At 39.7% G+C, this 18,333-nt stretch overlaps 1 protein-coding gene across 5 annotated transcripts in view; it reads left to right on the forward strand.

The window, feature by feature from the left end:
• LOC141794818 (echinoderm microtubule-associated protein-like 6) overlaps positions 1-18,333 on the forward strand; it is an 84,397-nt gene that overhangs the window by 50,391 nt on the left and 15,673 nt on the right. For 3 of the 5 annotated variants that reach the window (XM_074675353.1, XM_074675352.1, XM_074675355.1), the window contains 17 exons: positions 826-932; positions 3,240-3,358; positions 5,129-5,315; positions 5,400-5,505; positions 6,870-6,963; positions 7,075-7,175; positions 7,937-8,139; positions 9,600-9,711; positions 11,529-11,656; positions 11,962-12,103; positions 12,319-12,471; positions 12,557-12,688; positions 12,907-12,995; positions 13,227-13,403; positions 13,496-13,730; positions 15,158-15,284; positions 17,015-17,029. In XM_074675353.1, coding sequence (XP_074531454.1) covers positions 826-932; positions 3,240-3,358; positions 5,129-5,315; positions 5,400-5,505; positions 6,870-6,963; positions 7,075-7,175; positions 7,937-8,139; positions 9,600-9,711; positions 11,529-11,656; positions 11,962-12,103; positions 12,319-12,471; positions 12,557-12,688; positions 12,907-12,995; positions 13,227-13,403; positions 13,496-13,730; positions 15,158-15,284; positions 17,015-17,029 — 2,227 coding nt within the window. The remainder of the gene's footprint in view (positions 1-825; positions 933-3,239; positions 3,359-5,128; positions 5,316-5,399; positions 5,506-6,869; positions 6,964-7,074; positions 7,176-7,936; positions 8,140-9,599; positions 9,712-11,528; positions 11,657-11,961; positions 12,104-12,318; positions 12,472-12,556; positions 12,689-12,906; positions 12,996-13,226; positions 13,404-13,495; positions 13,731-15,157; positions 15,285-17,014; positions 17,030-18,333) is intronic. The other 2 variants (XM_074675354.1, XM_074675356.1) reach the window with 1 other exon arrangement.

Genomic DNA, 18,333 nt, shown 5'->3' on the forward strand with positions numbered 1-18,333 from the left:
AGAGAGCGCAGACCTTCACCAAGCATATTGTGAATGTCACGCAACACTTTAGTCCTACTTTAATGTTATACTCCCTTTCAGCAGACTGTCTGCAACAATCTGGTGTTAGTTGCAGGTTTGTATGATAATTTATTACCTGACAGTGTTGAAAAATATGATGACACAGCACATGTTTCATATTCTAGATCTTAGTATCCAGAATATTAGCAGGATCTGGATCGTACTTTAACATCTGTCAGAAATTATGGTGACCTCGTCTTGTATTGTTTTACAAAGGAATCCGACCATTTTGGGTGAAGTTATATACACATATGGTGTATACGGCCCTAACTCACTATGATAAAGAATCCTGGATCCAGATGGTGATCCGGATCAACTCCAAAATTTAATCACTTCTTTCTTATCCTATTTTGAACATTTCCTGAAAATTTCATCAAGATCCATTGGTTACTTTTTGAGTTATACTGTTCACAGACAAACAGACAGACTCTCCCAAAAACATAACCCCCTTGGTAGAGATAATAATGCTCATTACTGCAAACATAATCATTCATATTTCTGCCTCTTCATGAACAAAACAAGACTTTTGCACAGGAATTGACTGTTCCTATGAATGTGTTTTTAGCAGCAGAGAAAAACAAATTAAATGCACATCCTGATCAATACGTTTCTCTAGAAAAAAAGACAGTGTAGGAAACCACAGCTCACAGGATCTATACATGACAGTTCGGTTAGATAACCGTTCTGCAGTTTGATGTCCACCTCTGATTTACAGAGTAGGTAGTTGAATTTAACGGTGCATGTGTGTTTGTGTCCTCTTTGTAGAAAGCCATGGGGACTCCAACAGTGAGGAGTCGGACAGTGATGTGTCAGATGTCCCGGAGCTGGACTCAGACATCGAACAGGAAACTCAGATCCACTATGAGAGACAGGTTTGGCCTTCAATGCTCTTCAAAGTGTGTGTGTGGGGAGTGTTGTACGGAGACCTGAGGCCCCTGAGCTGCTCAGAGTGATTAAACTGAGCTGATCACTACATGTGTGAATGTTGATGCTGATGAGTGTGTTTTAATGGAGACTCCACTGTGACGGCTCCTTGTTCTTATTCCCGTCAGCCACGGCACAGCAGGGCTCTGTGCAGTTGCCATGGCAATCCTGAAAAACGCCTTATCTCCTATGCCAGCCACTGCCTGGCAGACTTTGCCTGTGACTACAGTCTGCAGTTTGTCACCAGTTTTTGCTACAATGTGGTGCTTGGAGATAGGACTCAGAGTGTGTGTGTGACAGATTGCGAATGTGTTTTTAATTGATCAGAGGCTCTCAGCGAGAAAACATGGATTATTAATATTTTTCTAATCCCTTATCCTTCTCATGTCCTCTCTTACTTCCTTCTTTACCATCTTTTCTTTCTAATTTCCTTTGCCTCTTTTAGAATTGTCCTTCCATCATTTTGTCCCTTAACTTCCAGCTCTTTAAGTCATTCTTGCAACTTTAACTTAATAGTCGGGAAAAATTTAGGAATTCTATTAAAATCGTATCTTGACGTCATTCACTTTTGTATTTAGGTATTTTGTATGTAGGTATTTTCCTTCATTGCTGTTTAAGTATACATTTTGCATGTTTTCATTTAGCATGCTAAAACAGTGCAAGTTCGCAATTTTTCTGCAATTTCTCAACATCAGGTTGGTGTTTTGCCATAAACTTTTTGCCAGAACTGCTGCCCCTTGAAAAACAACCAAAAACGACAAAAAAACCAACTTAAAACAATAAAAGTTTAAAAATATATATAGGCTAGGAAAAAAAAAGATAAATATTTAATACAGACTACAGACGCATTCTGATGCTGTGGCGCAGAGCACAGAATTATGCAGCAACTAGTCGACAGTTAAGCATTATTGTCATGGGGCTAGATTTATGATTGTATTTTCTTTTAGTACTGACTGTCAATAAGTTTAAAAAATATGAAAGTTTCACCTTTCAACCTGTAGATGTGTGGAATGATTGAGAAAAACATATGGGAGTCAGAAAATGAGGAGTCAAAGGGAGCTTTGTAAATGACCAGTGTGGCTGGAGATGCCACAAAGCGCACGTGACAATATCACTTATCAAAACTGCTATAAGTCTCCAACAGAAGAAGTTTTGACTAAGACATCTTCAGTCACCAATGTGTAAGAAAACAGAAAGACAACGCACAAATTTTCATGAGATTCTGATGAATATGGCGAGGAGAAGGCGAGGGTAAAACAGGGAATGCATATTCCTCTCACAGTGAAATGGTCTGTAACTCTCAGCACTGATCCACCATGACGATCCATAAATATGCAGTTTGTGAAAGTGGAGCGGTGCCAGTCCCAAACCTCCTGGGAGCAGACTCTCTCCCTGTGAAACTCTCAGATGACTGAAACACGCCAACTCACCCTGAACAGAATAATTTGCATAAAGAATGAGCAGGCTTATATTCTGCCGAGGGCGAAGACACGGCAGAGTGTTTCATTTTCTAACCAAGCAGAAAAATGTGTCCACACTAGATGACATGTTGATATGATGATAATTGGGTTGGTAATTAATGAATTAATGAATTAGAGACATGGACCTCCTGCAGCGAAACTTTGCTTCAGTTTTGCAAACAGTGTTTTTGAGTCTGTCTGAACAGCTTCATGCCAGTGGGCTGTTCTGGGAGTTGATAACTTAGAAACAGCTCATATCGAAAAAAGTGAACTTTAAGTTTCATGAGTTGATACTTTCCCTGTAGGATTTATTGAAGTTTTTTAAAAAGCAGAGAAAGTTTTAAACACGGTGACTCTGGCAAGCTCTGGAGTCAAGAGAGCCACCTTCTTTCTACACTAGAAGCGTGGAAAGATGTTTGCTCATTTAGGAGACTCTGAACTTAAACTAAATGTTTCATTATCATTAGTTTGTCATTAGTTTGGTTTAAGCAGAAGCTCAAAATATGACACAGAATGTTACAAGAGTTTTTAGTTGTGACAGCTCATAATTTTATACACGCTCTCCAGGGTACGACCACATGACCTCTTCTCTTATTCCCCTCTGAACAGATTTAATTGTTTCAGCTTTGGTGCTTGTGCCACTCTGAAAACAAAGACAGAGAAACTTTCTTTCCCAACAAACACTTTTGTGTTGACCTTTACTGTAGTTGATGACTGATGAATTGCCATTTAATTCATGTGTGTGGGAAAATAAAAATTCCTGTCTATGCATGTTTTTTTTGTTTTTTTTTATAGGTGTACAAAGAGGACCTGCCTCAGCTGAGACAACAGAGCAGAGAGAAGAAACAGCAGGTTGGATCTCTGAAGAGACAGAGGGGACCAGATCAAGGACTCCGGCTGCAGTTTGTGCATGGGTAACAAGTCCATCTGTCATGGTCCGTTTTGTGCATATCCCTCTTTGGAGAATCATTTCTTTGTACTAGTGTCAAAATGGTTGAACACAGGATGAGCAGCTTAATTCAGAGATTAACGTGTATATCCTATGTACAGAAGCTGCAGCTCCTAAAGTGGGCGGTAGAAGTAGCAGTAGCTTTACAGGATTCACAGCTCAAATAAGTTTTTTTCCTGTCTGAAACATTGTCTCTTTGAGGCTCCCTGCTCCACAAAGCCCCTTCCATCGATTGGCCTGCCCTCTGAAGACCTGTTGGGGATTGAACTATAGGCAGACCTTGGTGTTTGAGGCCTGCTCCTCCAACATGTCATGCGTCACTTAAAAGAGCCTTATGAAATGACCTGATCATTTCAACAAGTCTTGTCAAAAGCTCTCATCCTATTTTTAAAGCGGGTTGTTTTAAGCAGTTTCCAGACAGATTCAGGGATTTCTACAACTTATGAGTTTGTAGCAGTATGAAAATCTGAACACTTTCAGTATAGACATCTGGCATTGTTACTTTATATCCATGTTAAAATATGCCCTTGGAAGTAAAAAGGCATCTGGGCACCATGAACTCTTTAAGGTTTAATGGCACCACACCAGTGAGGTGGATGTGAGTCACAAGTTTTGAACTGCACTCCAGATTTTACAGAGGCCCTTGCTGAGAATCTGAAATGGGAGACATTTCGTCTCTTTTCAAGACAAAAACAAAAAGGCATGATAAATTAATGAATATTCCATTTAGATGCTGCTACTAGTCTGGTCTGTAACTCATCTTTTTAGCTCTCGTTCTGACAGAGTGACTTCAAATCTTAAGGAAAATTTAAAGATACGAGGCTAAACCAGGTGAAACATTTTAATTAGGGCTGGGCAACGATTAAAACTTTTAATTGTAATTAATCGCATGATTTCCCTGATTAATCATAATTAATCGCATTGTGAAAGTGCCATAACATCTGTCATGCATACACTAAATCAGTACTTGTTATACAGTAATAGTTAAATCACATATTTAGTGCAAATCAAATTTACAAAATTTAAATACAAAATTAAAGCTTTTTGCCACTGTCAGGGCATTAAAGTGATACTCTGGGATGGAACAAGTTGGGTCCTATCACAAGGTTAAGGGCAGAAATTACCCCTACAGCAGTGATTTTGTGCAGCAGAAGCCCAGAGCGCTTGCACCACACACCCCCTCCCTGCTCGTCTGCCAATTTCCTCTGCACTCAGACGGGGCCTTATTTTACTTGACCAAAAACACAAATAAACGGACTCCCACCGAAAAACTCTGATATCAGTCTGCATTTACGCTTTATTTAGAGAATTTTCAGCGCGTTACTTTCACACAAAAACACCGTTAAATAAGGCTCTAGTTCTCATCGTGTCTCTTCGTCCTGGCAGACTACCTGCGTTTGTTTATATCTGGCACGCCGTGCACGCGGACTGATACACTAAGCGGAGAGCGCCTTTAAGTTCCGTGGCGTTGCCCCTCTTCTCCATGCTTGTTTTGGTTACTCATCGTGTTTTTCCGCCAATTTCACTTCTGGTTCCACCGCGGTCAGCAACAGACATTTACAAAATAAAAGCATGTGAGCAACATGCACTAATGTGCGATGAAATATTCAACGGCGTTAATAGATTGACGGGTTAACGTGAAAATAACGCTTTAACTTGCCCAGCACTAGTTTTAATCGAACAGTCTTGGTCCATGTGCTCACTAACATGCATGTGTTTGTGTGTGTTTTTGCAGATACCGAGGTTACGACTGTAGGAACAACCTGTTCTACACTCAGGGGGGTGAAGTGTTGTACCACGTAGCAGCGGTGGGCGTGGTCTACAACCGGCAGCTGCACAGTCAGCGCTTCTACCTCGGCCACGACGATGACATCCTGAGCCTCAGCATCCACCCACTGAAGGACTACGCTGCTACAGGACAGGTGTGAATACTCACACACAAACATACACAATTATGACTGCTACCATTTCTTATTTATAATATTTATTATTTGTTGTTTGAGCAGGTGGGGAGGGACCCAGCCATCCACGTGTGGGACATCCAGACTCTGAAATGTCTTTCTTTGCTCAAAGGTTTCCATCAGAGAGGAGTGTGTGCTTTGGACTTCTCAGGTATTCTGTGTGTGTGTGTGTGTGTGTGTGTGTGTGTGTGTGTGTGTGTGTGTGTGTGTGTGTGTGTGACTAATGATGACTAGTTTCAGCTCATAAAGCAGATTCAGTAATAAGGCTCAGTAACTGCTGTGTGCTCATCTGTGAGAGTTTTTCAGGCTTGAAATGAGACTGTAGGTCACACCAGCTATCTGACACACACAGACCATTAATAAGACGTATCCTGGAGCCAGCAGTTTGCAGACTTAGAAAACAGCGTTAACGGCAATTATTAAAAGGATGACAAACCGAGTTGTTGGGTGTTGCTTTTTTATTCTGTCATTATCTGATATAAAGCAAGTTGAACAACACAGCTGCCCTTTCGCTCAGAAATCCAAACCTTTGAGTTGACTTCAAGAATTATACTAGAGCTCAATTATATATTATTATTATATTGTATGAGTTTATGTTACTCCTCACTTATTGTACCCTGACCCCAGCCATCTGTGTGGTCTGGTGGTATGATTCCCGGTCGAGCTCCCGATTATGTTACAACCACAGCTCTTGAAGGGTTGAGGAGTAACATAAAACCAGATGTTAAAGGTGAATTAGGAATGCTTAATGGAATAAATGGTTGAAGGAAGGATACAAAAAAGGGTCTTTATTAATCAAATTAAATTTGGTTAACAAATAATCTTTCATCAAATTAAATTTCAACAACAAACGATCTTCTGCAGACTGAAACGCAGTAACAGAGCCAAAACTATCTCTAATAAAGAGCCAAGCATAGACAGGGTTTTTGGAGCGACAGGCCACAGCAGGTCAGCCACTTGCAAATGAGGCTCCAGCCGACCCTTTGAGCATTTCCCACCCCCAATCTCCGCTTCTGATTGGTGGAAATAAAAAAACAATCACCCGCACCTCCTGGCAGCCCAAGAGAAGGGAAAAGAAAACACCCACACCTCTGGCACACACGCAAAGCCTCACAGGCACACACACACAAACACACTCTCAACAGCACATAACAAATGACAAATTATAACCTAACAAATACTTCATATTATTTGCTTTTTGTTTTAAGTTCACTTCTTCCAAACATGACGTGTGCATTTACAGGAAATCAATCAATAAATTAATCAGGATTTATTTATAAAGCACTTTTCATACGCAGTAAAAAAGTCAGTAGCAACGTCTTGATATTCTGTAGTTCTGTAAAGTCTGCAGAGTCACTAAAAAGGTGACGACATGTAGTCCTCCAGCGGGCGTTACCTTCCAGACTGTAATAAAGTATCTCCTTTGTTCAACATTTGAATACATGTTTATCCAGATATTTCTTCTGTGTGTGTGTGTGTGTGTGTGTGTGTGTGTGTGTGTTTTTTCTGGTGCAGCTGACGGAAAGAGTCTGGTCTCAGTGGGAGTCGATGATGGACATACAATCGTAGTCTGGGACTGGAAGAGAGGGGAGAAACTCGCTACCACTAGGTGAAAACTACTTCTGTTAGTCCTATAAAGCACTGCTGGGTACTTATGCATACAATCTTTGAAATGTTTACACCTCCAGTGTCTGATTGTTATGTTGTATTTATTCTGCAGGGGTCACAAAGAGAAGATATTCGTGGTGAAGTGCAATCCCATGCTAACAGACAAACTGGTCACAGTGGGAATCAAACATATTCTTTTCTGGCAGCACTCAGGTAAGTTCAAGAAGTAGTTTTAAGTGTCTGACTTTAGCTCTGAATAAATGCTGCAGGTCTGAAAAAAGACTTTTTAAAGCGTGAAAGTCCATTTTCTTTTATTTTCACCTTAAAATGTTGTGGATTTGACCTGAGAGTTGTTGCAAGAGTAGAGTCAGAAATGTGAGCTCGTCTTACATCTCTCCCCTTATATTTAATTCTACATCTACTCTTTTCAGCTGTATATATCTGTGTTTTGTGGTATTAGCAGTATTATCACCATAAAATCATAAAACTCAGTAGTCTGTTTCTGACCTTTTCCTTAGCATCAGCAAATGTCCCAAAAGATACAATTAAAACCCTTTCTGAGTCAAATATTGACACTGGTGTGTAAGAGTTTGTGACCTTTTACCCAGCAGCCCTCAAACTGGGATGCAGACTCTGTAGGGAGGAGCTCATTAGGGGGTGTGAGGAGGGAGAAATGTGCGCCAACAGAAGTGTGAGTCTGGCTGCTGATTTGGCAGCTGCTCGACACAGTCAGCAGTCGTAACAGCTGTAGTGTCAGAATCCTGCATTTCACATAACATTTGCTCTTCAGCCAGGAAGGATTCAGCGTCAAGTGAACAAAAATTTATTGATTAAGAAAAATGATGCTTAATGTACAATCAACAAAAACATACTAAATTATGAGGAAAAAGTTCAGCATTTAAAGATAGAAGTAGCACATTTATAAAAAATTATTTGTTTCTGTTTAATCAATCTTTTCTCTCTCCACCCTCCAGGTGGCGGCCTCACCTTCAGGCGCGGTGCTTTCAGGAGCATCAGCCGACCAGAGACGATGATGTCTGTGTGTTACGGCCGCACCGAGGGCCTGGTGTTCACAGGTGCCGCTACAGGAGACGTTTACATCTGGAAAGAGCCGCTGCTGCTGAAAACAGTCAAAGCTCATGATGGGCCGGTGTTTGCCATGTTCTCCCTCGACAAGGTGAGGAGGAAATGTGTGTGAGGGGAAAACCTTCCTGTTCCTCAGGGATAAATAAAGTATATTCTATTCTATTCTATTCTATTCTATTCTATTCTATTCTATTCTATTCTATTCTATTCTATTATACTAAATTCAATTCTATTGTACTAAATTCCATTCTATTATATTCTATTATATCATATCATATCATATCAAATCATATCATATCATGTCATATTATATTATATTATATTATATTATATTATATCATATTCTATTCTATTATAATATATTATATTATATTATATTATGTTATATTATATTATATTATATCATATTATGTTATATTATGTTTTATGAATATAGAGTGGGAGAATTTAAGATTTTTAAGTGGAGGCATCAGTTGACTCCTGAGCCCTCATGAGGCTTCAGTCCCTGAAAGCTGGTTTTCTACTCCTCTATCCCTCAGCAAAAACATCAATAACATGTCTAAATGTCCAGGTTTTCATTAAACAGTGTGAACTGTCCTCCAGACGATTTACCTCCTACTAATGATCTGTTTACATTCTGACAGTGCAGTGTGTGTGTGTGTGTGTGTGTGTGTGTGTGTGTGTGTGTGTGTGTGTGTGTGTGGTGGAACCTACGTGCAGTGTTAGTCACGATGAACAGGATTGTCGGCTAAAAGCCCAAAAATCTCAATGTAGGAGCAGACGTGTGCATTATTCACGTTTTCTTTTTGCTGTTCATCTGTTCACCCTTTTTTTCCTCCCCCTGCTTTTCTTCCATTTCTCTGTCTTTCTTCATCTTCTTCTCTTATTTCTGTACACGAGTCTCTGTCTAACTGTCTATATGTAAGTGAATATAGAGTCACAGCTAAGTCCAACGAGATGCTCCTATCAATTCCCAAAATATTTTCTTATCAATCTTATTACATTATTATTATTTGTTTTAACTTTACATTCAGATTTACTGTACCTCCCTTATCTTAAATTGTGTAACTAATGCCTATCTCTTTTAAAGCTTACAGGTCTGCACTAGTTATATAGGTGTTTTATCCTTGAAGAACTATTTAAAGAACAGAAAATTAGATTACAGCCCCTATATGTCTCCTCTTCCTCCTCTCACTTCATTCTACGAAACAAGAATATCTTTATCATTGTCAGTGTTCAGGCAGTCAGTAGATGTTTTATGACTTTCAGAGTTCACACTCTGTAAAAATAGACTCTCTTAAACAACACTGGCAGGGTCTGAGTCCTCGGATTAAACATGAAGCAGATCTGAAGATCTCTGGCTGAGTGGGAGAACAAGAGAGAAAAATCTGTCAGGAGAGGAAGACGAAGACTGAAGGCTGACAGCCCACAGAGCTGAGGGAGGGGGAGGTGGATGTCTCTCGCCTATCTGACATGTTTTTGCTTTGTTTTTAACACAACAGGGATCTGTATTTATTTCTTACCCAACGATCACTGAAAATGTGTTTCCAGGGCTTTGTGACGGGTGGGAAGGACGGTGTGGTGGAGCTGTGGGACGACATGTTTGACCGCTGTCTGAAGACATATGCCATCAAGAGAGCAGCTCTGTCCCCAGGCTCCAAAGGTACACAGCTCCATCCTGCACATTAAAAACCCTACACTACAGACTAAAACATTTGAAAAATTAAACATCTCTCTGAAACTAAAGTGCTTGTTCACAGACGTTTCTCTGAGATGCTCTGTGGCTGAGATAAGGCAGAGTCCTTGTGGCAGCAACTCCTCACTTTCTGCATTTTCCTCTCTATCTCTTTCTTCTCTTTGATCAACGTGATAATAGGAACAAAATATTATTTAAGACAGAAAACTATATTTTTATGTTAACATCAAGCATGGCAAGCTGCAGCTTCAGCCACTCTGACAAATATTTATCTTTTGTGGCTGAGTAGTCACGAGAGTAAATACAGGCGGTCACCGAGTTACAAATGAGTTCTGTTCCTACGACCTGTTGTAACCCAAAAGTCCACATTAGTCAGACTTTTACCCTAAATAATGATAATAATAATAATAAACTTTATTTATATAGAACTTTTCAAAACAAATGTTACAAAGTGCTTTACATAATAAAAATAGACATTAAAAGAATTAAAAGAGGAAATAACAGAGAGAAGAAAGAGAGAAATGTGAGGAACAGCAGAGAAGACAATAAATAAGAATAAATACCCCCTAAATCTCTAAATAACTATCCAAATGCATGTATTGTACTGCATACTCATGGGAACACAGTACAGACGATTCAAATAGACATTTCAATGAAAATAAATACATAATATGATAAAATCCAGTAAAATAAATAAAAGAAATAATAAAATAAAAACCTCTATTTTCTTATGTACATACATTTATTGGCATTGTAAAGTTGAAACAATGTAAGTTGGGGACCTTCTGTATCTGTTTGAAACTGTAACAAGCCAGATAAATGGCTTCTGTGAAAACAACAAGCTGTCTTCACAGTCTTTTCTCTCACTGTTATTTATTCTTGTAATTTGGAGTAAATCGTATAATATATGTTTGATATACGTATTTCTCGCTGAATTCACACATGCACAGATCTCGTGAAACATATTAATTTTCAGGGTGAGTTACATGCGGGAACACAAAATGATGAAACTTCGCCCCACTTTACTCAGATTCTTTTCTTTCGAAGGGTCTAGAAGCTGAAGAATAGAATAGAATAAAACAGAATAGAATAAACTTTATTTGTCACCAAGTTTAGGGAGGAAAAAAGGAGAATCACTTTGAAGAGAAGGACAGAAAAGATGTCAGCACATCCTCCCGTTTGCACATAGTTTAGGTATGACTGCAAAAGCTGCCTTTGTTGCTTTGACGCTACTGTGCCATAAATCTTACACCCTGGCTTTCATCATATCATGACTTCACAGTGCAAGATGTGGGAAAAAGCAACTTTGGAAAAAATCAAGGACAGAGGTGCTGAAATTTCCAGAAAACTTCAGTAGGGCTAATGAGAGAGAGGCTTCAAAAGTATGCTTCATGCAAAGGCAGTGCTTTGTGTTTAGCTACAGTACAAGCTGCCAGCAACAACACAGAATGAAAACATCCAAACACACTGAAAAGAAAGTTAGATTCAAAAGGAAAGTTTTCTGTCACAATGTCATTCATTGTCTTCTCACACCAGACTCCTTTTCTTGTTGAACTTACTGGGAATTAAACTCTAGTTAATGAAAAGTACAATAAATTATATTCAGTTACCATTTAATTTAATCATCATGTTGAATTTTATTTTCAAAGGCTTGTAAGTCAGGATGAACTCACTTCTGTTCAACACTGCCATCTGGTGGCCTCACAATGAAATGTACCTCAGTGATCATCACCAATGACCTGAAACTGATCTGTTTTCTGATGACTGACTTTGTTTTCACACAGGCCTGCTTCTGGAGGACAACCCGTCAATCAGAGCCATCACTCTGGGTCACGGTCATATCCTAGTGGGAACCAAAAACGGAGAAGTCTTGGAGATAGACAAGACTGGACCAATGACTCTGCTGGTGCAGGTATGTTTGGAGCCGCGCTGTCATGACGACAGTTTTTCCCCACGTCAAGGAAAATTCATTGTATGAATATTATCATGATGTTTACAGGAAACATAGAAAAAAGGAACCTTGGTTATCTTTTTGATTAAGGAAAGAGGACAGAAGGGGAGCGTCATGTTACTTCATAAACTACATAAACCACTGACTCACATATACATACTATGAAATGACGTTCAAAATGAAGTTTTATCCCCATGTCAAAAACTTGTAATCACACGCGAGCTCCCCACTCTCCTCTGTGTCTGATTTTTGGTGTGTGTTTGCAGGGTCACATGGAGGGTGAAGTTTGGGGCCTGGCTCCTCACCCGCTGCTTCCTGTCTGTGCCACTGTCAGTGATGATAAAACGCTGCGGCTGTGGGAGACATCCGCTAATCACCGCATGGTGGCTGTACGCAAGCTGAAGAGAGGTCAGGCAGAGGAGCAAACAACCTAGAGATTATGTTTTAAGTTGTTATAAAAATGAATTACTCACACAGGGCGTGTGTCTCCCAATTCAAACCATTTGAAAACTGTGAAATCTAGAGAGATCTTTGAAGCATTTGAAGTGTACACTCGTTAATAAACATACAGGTCACAAGTCACAAGTTAACTGACTCAACAAAAATAGTTTCATGGTCTTCAGGTGGTCGCTGCTGTGCCTTCTCTCCCGACGGGAAGGCCTTGGCGGTTGGTCTCAGTGATGGCGGTGTGCTGGTGGTAAACGCAGACACTCTGGAGGATCTGGTGAGCTTCCACCATCGCAGAGACGCCATCTCGGATGTCCGCTTCACCCCTGGTACGCACACACACCTACTCACTCACTCACTCACTCACTCAAACATTGCTAAAATGAGTCAACTTACACATCTGCATGTTCTCAGACTCAGGAAAATTCTTGGCGGTGGCGTCACATGACAGCTTTGTGGATCTCTACAACGTGCTGAGCAGTAAGAGAGTGGGAATCTGTAAAGGAGCGTCGAGTTACATCACACACATCGACTGGGATAACAGAGGTAACACTGCACACATTTCTCCTTTATCGACTTTGAGCCTTTGTCTGTTTTAATTCCTCTTCTTATCAGACAGCTGAAGACTGCAGCAGAGTGTGAAGAGCTGAATGAGGGCGTGACTTAAACTTGTGTGTGTGTGTGTGTGTGTGTGTGTGTGTGTGTGTGTGTGTGTGTGTGTGTGTGTGTGTGTGTGTGTGTGTGTGTGTGTGTGTGTGTTGCAGGGAAACTGCTGCAGGTGAACACAGGAGCCAAAGAGCAACTTTTCTTTGAAGCACCAAGAGGAAGAAGACAAACCATCAGGAACTCAGAGGTGTGTAACGCTCCACTCACCTCAGTTTTTCTGAAACAACAACAAACAACAAGGGAACTAAAAAATGTGAAACACACATTCTTATTGTGACATTCTGAATGTTGAACTGGTGGATTTGCAAACAGAAAGACACAAACTCCACTAACTTGCTTGCTGCTTGCATTACATTAGAATCTTTAATGTTTTTAGTGGTTTTGTGAATCATCTGTTATTTTATTGTGATGTGTTCAGCTGGAGAGGATCAGCTGGTCGAGCTGGACGTGTGTACTGGGCTCGAGTTGTGAGGGAATCTGGCCGACATACAGCGACATCACCGACATCAATGCTGCCTCCTTAACCAGAGACCGAACGCTGCTCGCCACTGGGGACGACTTTGGCTTTCTCAAACTGTTCAGCTACCCTGTCAGAGTACGACACCACCTGTCACTGCTTCTGAATATTCACAAGTCATAACAGCAAGGTCAACATGTGATTAACATCAGGCATATTTCTTCTTTCAGGGTCAGTATGCCCGTTTTAAACGCTACGTGGGCCACAGCGCACAGGTGACAAATGTCCGCTGGGCTCAGGATGACTCCACCCTGCTGACGGTGGGCGGGGCTGACACGGCCCTGATGATCTGGGCGAGGGAGAGGGGAGGCATGGTCAATGGAGATGGAGAGGGGCCTTTGTTCCGTGACAACCGACCACCTGTAGACAGTGAGGAGTCAGACGACGATATAGAGGAGGATGGAGGTGGGTGTGTTGAAATTATGAGCTGATTCCTAATACAGTTTAAATACTCTGCTCTTCAGAGGAATAAAACAGTCTTCATCAAAGCTGGGTGGAAATGATGTCGACCTTTTCAGAGCAGGGTCAAACTATGAAACCACAAGTGTCCACAGTCACAGTCTGTCGCTGCACTGTGCAGATAATTGAGAAACTTGTGTGAAACAATGAAGAAACTGCAGTGAGGTTTGGATATAAAACAAAAAGTGGATATTATGTAACCCATGAGTCTGTGTTTTGAGGTATGCTCATGGGGTTTCAGACCATAAACTGGAAAAAAAATGGACGTCCGCTTGCTCGAAGTGAGGTCTCCACAAAAACTGCTCCCCCTGGTGGCTGGCTGCAGTAAAGGTTAAAAAATCCGTCTTTCCAGCCATTCCAGATGGGCTGTGGTCAAACTTTAAAAAAATTAATACTCCTCGTAGAAATGTTTCTCACTTCCGATTGTTGTGTTGATTTGAAGATAAAATTTGACTGTCTTGTATTCAGGTCCTCTTTGTTCTGAAAAGTTTTGTTTTCATTAGTTATACGAGGTTAAAAACGAGGCTTTATGTAAAGTTTAACGATGATTGACAGCTGCTGTTCTCGTGTATTTTTTCGGGGATTGTAAAATATGTCAAGAGGTAGAGTCAAGAAGTGATTAGACTCTCTAAAGAAAAAAATTAGTTAATATTTTTGTGACCCAGCTCCACTCAGATTCTCCCAGAATCCCTCACAGTCTCTACTGCGCAGACTCTGTCTGCAATTGCTGCCAATGGCTGGGCCTGTGATGGGGGAATTTTGGCTTCAAAACTGTACAACGATGAATGGCAGAGCCACATTGTCCACTCTATATACAGTCTATGGTTCAGACACATCTTAAAAACTATTTGAAAAATGCAGGCAAAGTTACTTGACGTCTCATATATCATTAGCTCATATTTTGTATCTAAATTTTTATTCTTTGGTATAATTTGTAATGTGGTTTCACCTTTAGATGCTTTTTTAAAATTACCTGGACTTATTAGAAGTTATTTATCATCAATGATGTTTCTCAGTAACAACTCATAAGCATAGACTGAGGCAACTTATTAGTATTTATCAGCAAACCACCTTGGTGAACATTCAAGTAATGTTAAACTTTCAGATTTGCAAGAACTCAAATGCACCAAAGTCTGTAGAATAAATTCAGAGCACAGTATGCAGCATTGTCCCCCCAGGTCCTAAACCATGGAGAAAAGGTCTGGTTTGGTTCTGTTAACCTATATGTATATAATTTTTTTTTGTGTGTGTGTGTGTGTGTGTGTGTGTGTGTGTGTGTGTGTGTGTGTGTGTGTGTGTGTGTGTGTGTGTGTGTGTGTGTGTGTGTGTGTGTATGTGTGTGTATGTGTGTGTATGTGTGTGTGTGTCCAAAGGCTATGACAGCGACGTGGCTCGGGAGAAAGCGGTTGAATACACCACTAAGATGTACACGGTCAGCCTCAGAGAGATGAGAGGGACCAAACCTCACCAACAGCTGAAGGAGCTGTCAGCTGAGGAGAGGTATACACACACACACACACACACACACACACACACACACACTCTCTCTCTCTCTTATGTAGTAAAAAAAATGGAACACTTTGAATAAGGTAGGGTATCATTGAAAAGCTATGTCAGATGTTAAATTGCTCTGACTGGTTTTAGTTGTATACACAGATTTTTTTTTTTACTTGCAGCTGGTATCATTGCTGGAAAACTGAAAATGAACAGATATAATATTGTTTATATTATGATCTAAACATTATTCCTCAAAAAAAACAATGTAGAGAAGTCTTTCTGTCATTAACTCTTGACTGCTCTATTAGTGAAGCAGATGGAGCGTTTGTTTTTCAAACATGACTATTTTTTAGGGATGCACAATATTATCGGCACAATATCGGAAATTTCTGCTGATAGGCACAGCCGATAAGGTGCTATTCAGTTAGGATTATTATTATTTTCCATCTGAAAAATAAGCTCCTTAAATAAAATGTAGCACTTCATTTATTTGCACTGCAGAGCTCTGTGTCTGTCACCAGGTTGCTATAGTAGCTGTAAAATAGTTAGAAAATGGTTATATTTAAAAATGCATTGTACATTTAAAGTTCATGTGATCTAAAGAAATTATTTTTCTGTATTTCAATACTAAATGTCTTGAGTTTGAAAAAATAATACATTTCTTATTTATGGTAAAATCCAATGTTTTTTGTCTTGTTTTATGTGTGTTTCTTAAACAAATAAGACCGTCACAATAAGAGTAACATATAGATTCCAGTACAGGATAGACTTTGCTTTCTTTACAGTGAAAAAAACAAACAAACTTGTGATTATCGATATCGGTATCGGCCAAAAGGGGTTCCGATATATCAGCATATCGGATATCGTCAAAAATCCAATATTGTGCATCCCTAGTATTTTTTGTCATTTTTTGAGCCCCTGCTGCTGCTCTGGTGTGTTAACATGGCATGGATCATTTAGAAACATAATTAATTGACTTCTTGACACAGATTGTGCCCAAAATGAACTGAAACATTAATCTAACTTTTTATAAACAGTTTAGCCTTACATTGTTTGTGTGATCGATGGTAACAGTGTGTGTATGTATGTGTGTGTGTGTGTGTGTGTGTGTGTGTGTGTGTGTGTGTGTGTGTGTGTGTAAATGTCTGTTGTTAAAGTGGATGACTAAGCCACTGATGGTGTTTGCACTCCTGTGTCTTTAAATCAAAAGATTTCTGCCTTCGAAGCATGCACAGACCTCTGCATGTTCAGCTTGTTTTGCTCTGTGTGGCAACCGTCTGTCTCAGGTTTCCGTTTGTGTCCACTCTGCAAACCATTGTAATCTCAGTGTCAGTGAGTTTCTGTGCTCAAAACAAGCAACAACAAAGGGAACCTTAAAGATACAAGTTAATTGGGCAGAATTAATTCATCAAGTAACCAAAAGCTGATGACTTGTCTCACTGAAAAACACATAACACATTTTTAACACATGTAAAAATCGACTCATTCCTTTCTGCATCACTGCCTTCAAAGCTTAGAGCACTGTGGCTACAGATCGGTAGGTCTTTAAATCTCCTATTATTTCAAAGGCCTAAAAGTGTCTCTGTCTACTAAGTGCCCATGTGTTGCTCTCACCCAAAGATCCACATTTTTGTCCCTTTGTGGTACCCTTACTTTCTGAGTGCTGCTTTGCTGGCCTTGCTTGTAGAGACTCTAAATATCTGTGTTGTGTTTTAACTTGCATTCCCCTGGAGGCAGGGCATTGTCAAGTAAGTATGTCCTGATACTTATTTTTAAGAGATTAACTAACAGAAAAATATCAACATGAGAGAGAAAGAAAAATAATGTGTGCCATATTAATTTGATTGTGTTTGAACTCTTGAATATGTATCCTTTTAGCCCCTATGAGAAGTCTTTAAATGGTTCAGGAACAAATTGAAATTGATCCTAGCAGATTTTTATGACCTTCAAAAGTCAAAAAGACAATCAGCAAAAAGGTAAAAAACAAAACAAAAAAAAAAAAACAACAACAACCCTGCATTGCTGCTTTTAATTAATGAAACTACAGCAAGTGGTAGGTGTCAGACTAGACAAATGTCAATTTCAGCACTTACAGTTTGCGTTTATTGATTGTGTACACCGGCCAGGGCAGTATTTTCTGATCAGAAATCTCATCCTCTTGTTTATTCTTAATAAAAGTATTGATCGTTATGAATATTTGCTTTTAAAAACGTAAAAAAAAAGCATCTTTTTATTTTATTCATTTATTTGGTTTTATTTTAACCTTTATTTAACCAGGAAGGTCCCATTGAGATTAAGGACCACTTTTTCAAGGGAGTCCTGGCCAAGAGGCAGCAAAGTTACACAGTAAAATATTTGCGATTTACAATCAAAATGTATAGCCAAAGATTTTAAATGTGAAGACACTGCACCTGTGATAGGAACTCTTGACTAAAAAGATCTGTTATTTATAGTATTTGACAGTTTCTGTGTCGATTATTTGGTCTGTCACCTCCCCCACTTGAAGTCTTAGGTCAAGTTGCGCCAAAGATCACAATAGGGCATCACTTTGAGTTTCAATCTGTTTCACAACCATTTAAAAGCTCCCCAAGAAGATCAAATATCATCTGTTAGTCAACTGTCAGAAAGCTGTAAAATGTCAGATTTTAGGACAGGTGTGACCTGCAAACAAGGCACTGGTCAGTCTTTCTCCTTAAACTCCTTATTTCCTGTTGCCAGAAAAGTCTATAAATAGTTTTATGTGTAAAGTTTCCATAGCTCTCTGGGCAAAATAAGAGAATACTTTCTTCCACTTAAGTTTTCATTTTTTGTATTTATTTGAACTCTTTACCATTTTGCTGCTGTTTGAACAAAGTACTTCTCATCCCACTTTCTTGTTCTCACCCTCTTCTTCCTCTCCTTAAATTCAATTTGTTCTACCCTCTCCATTCCTCCCGTTCCCCTTTCTCATATTTCTAATGTAACTTGTCGTCACTTTTGAATTCTCCCTGCTCTCTTCACTCATCTCCATCTTCTGTCCTGTGGTTGACTTCCTGTTTTATGTTGTCTCAGC

The sequence above is a fragment of the Halichoeres trimaculatus genome, unplaced genomic scaffold (genome assembly GCF_033239565.1).
Source record: "Halichoeres trimaculatus isolate MK-OKI-2021-1 unplaced genomic scaffold, fHalTri1.1 fHalTri1_scaffold_8, whole genome shotgun sequence".
NCBI lineage: Eukaryota > Metazoa > Chordata > Actinopteri > Labriformes > Labridae > Halichoeres > Halichoeres trimaculatus.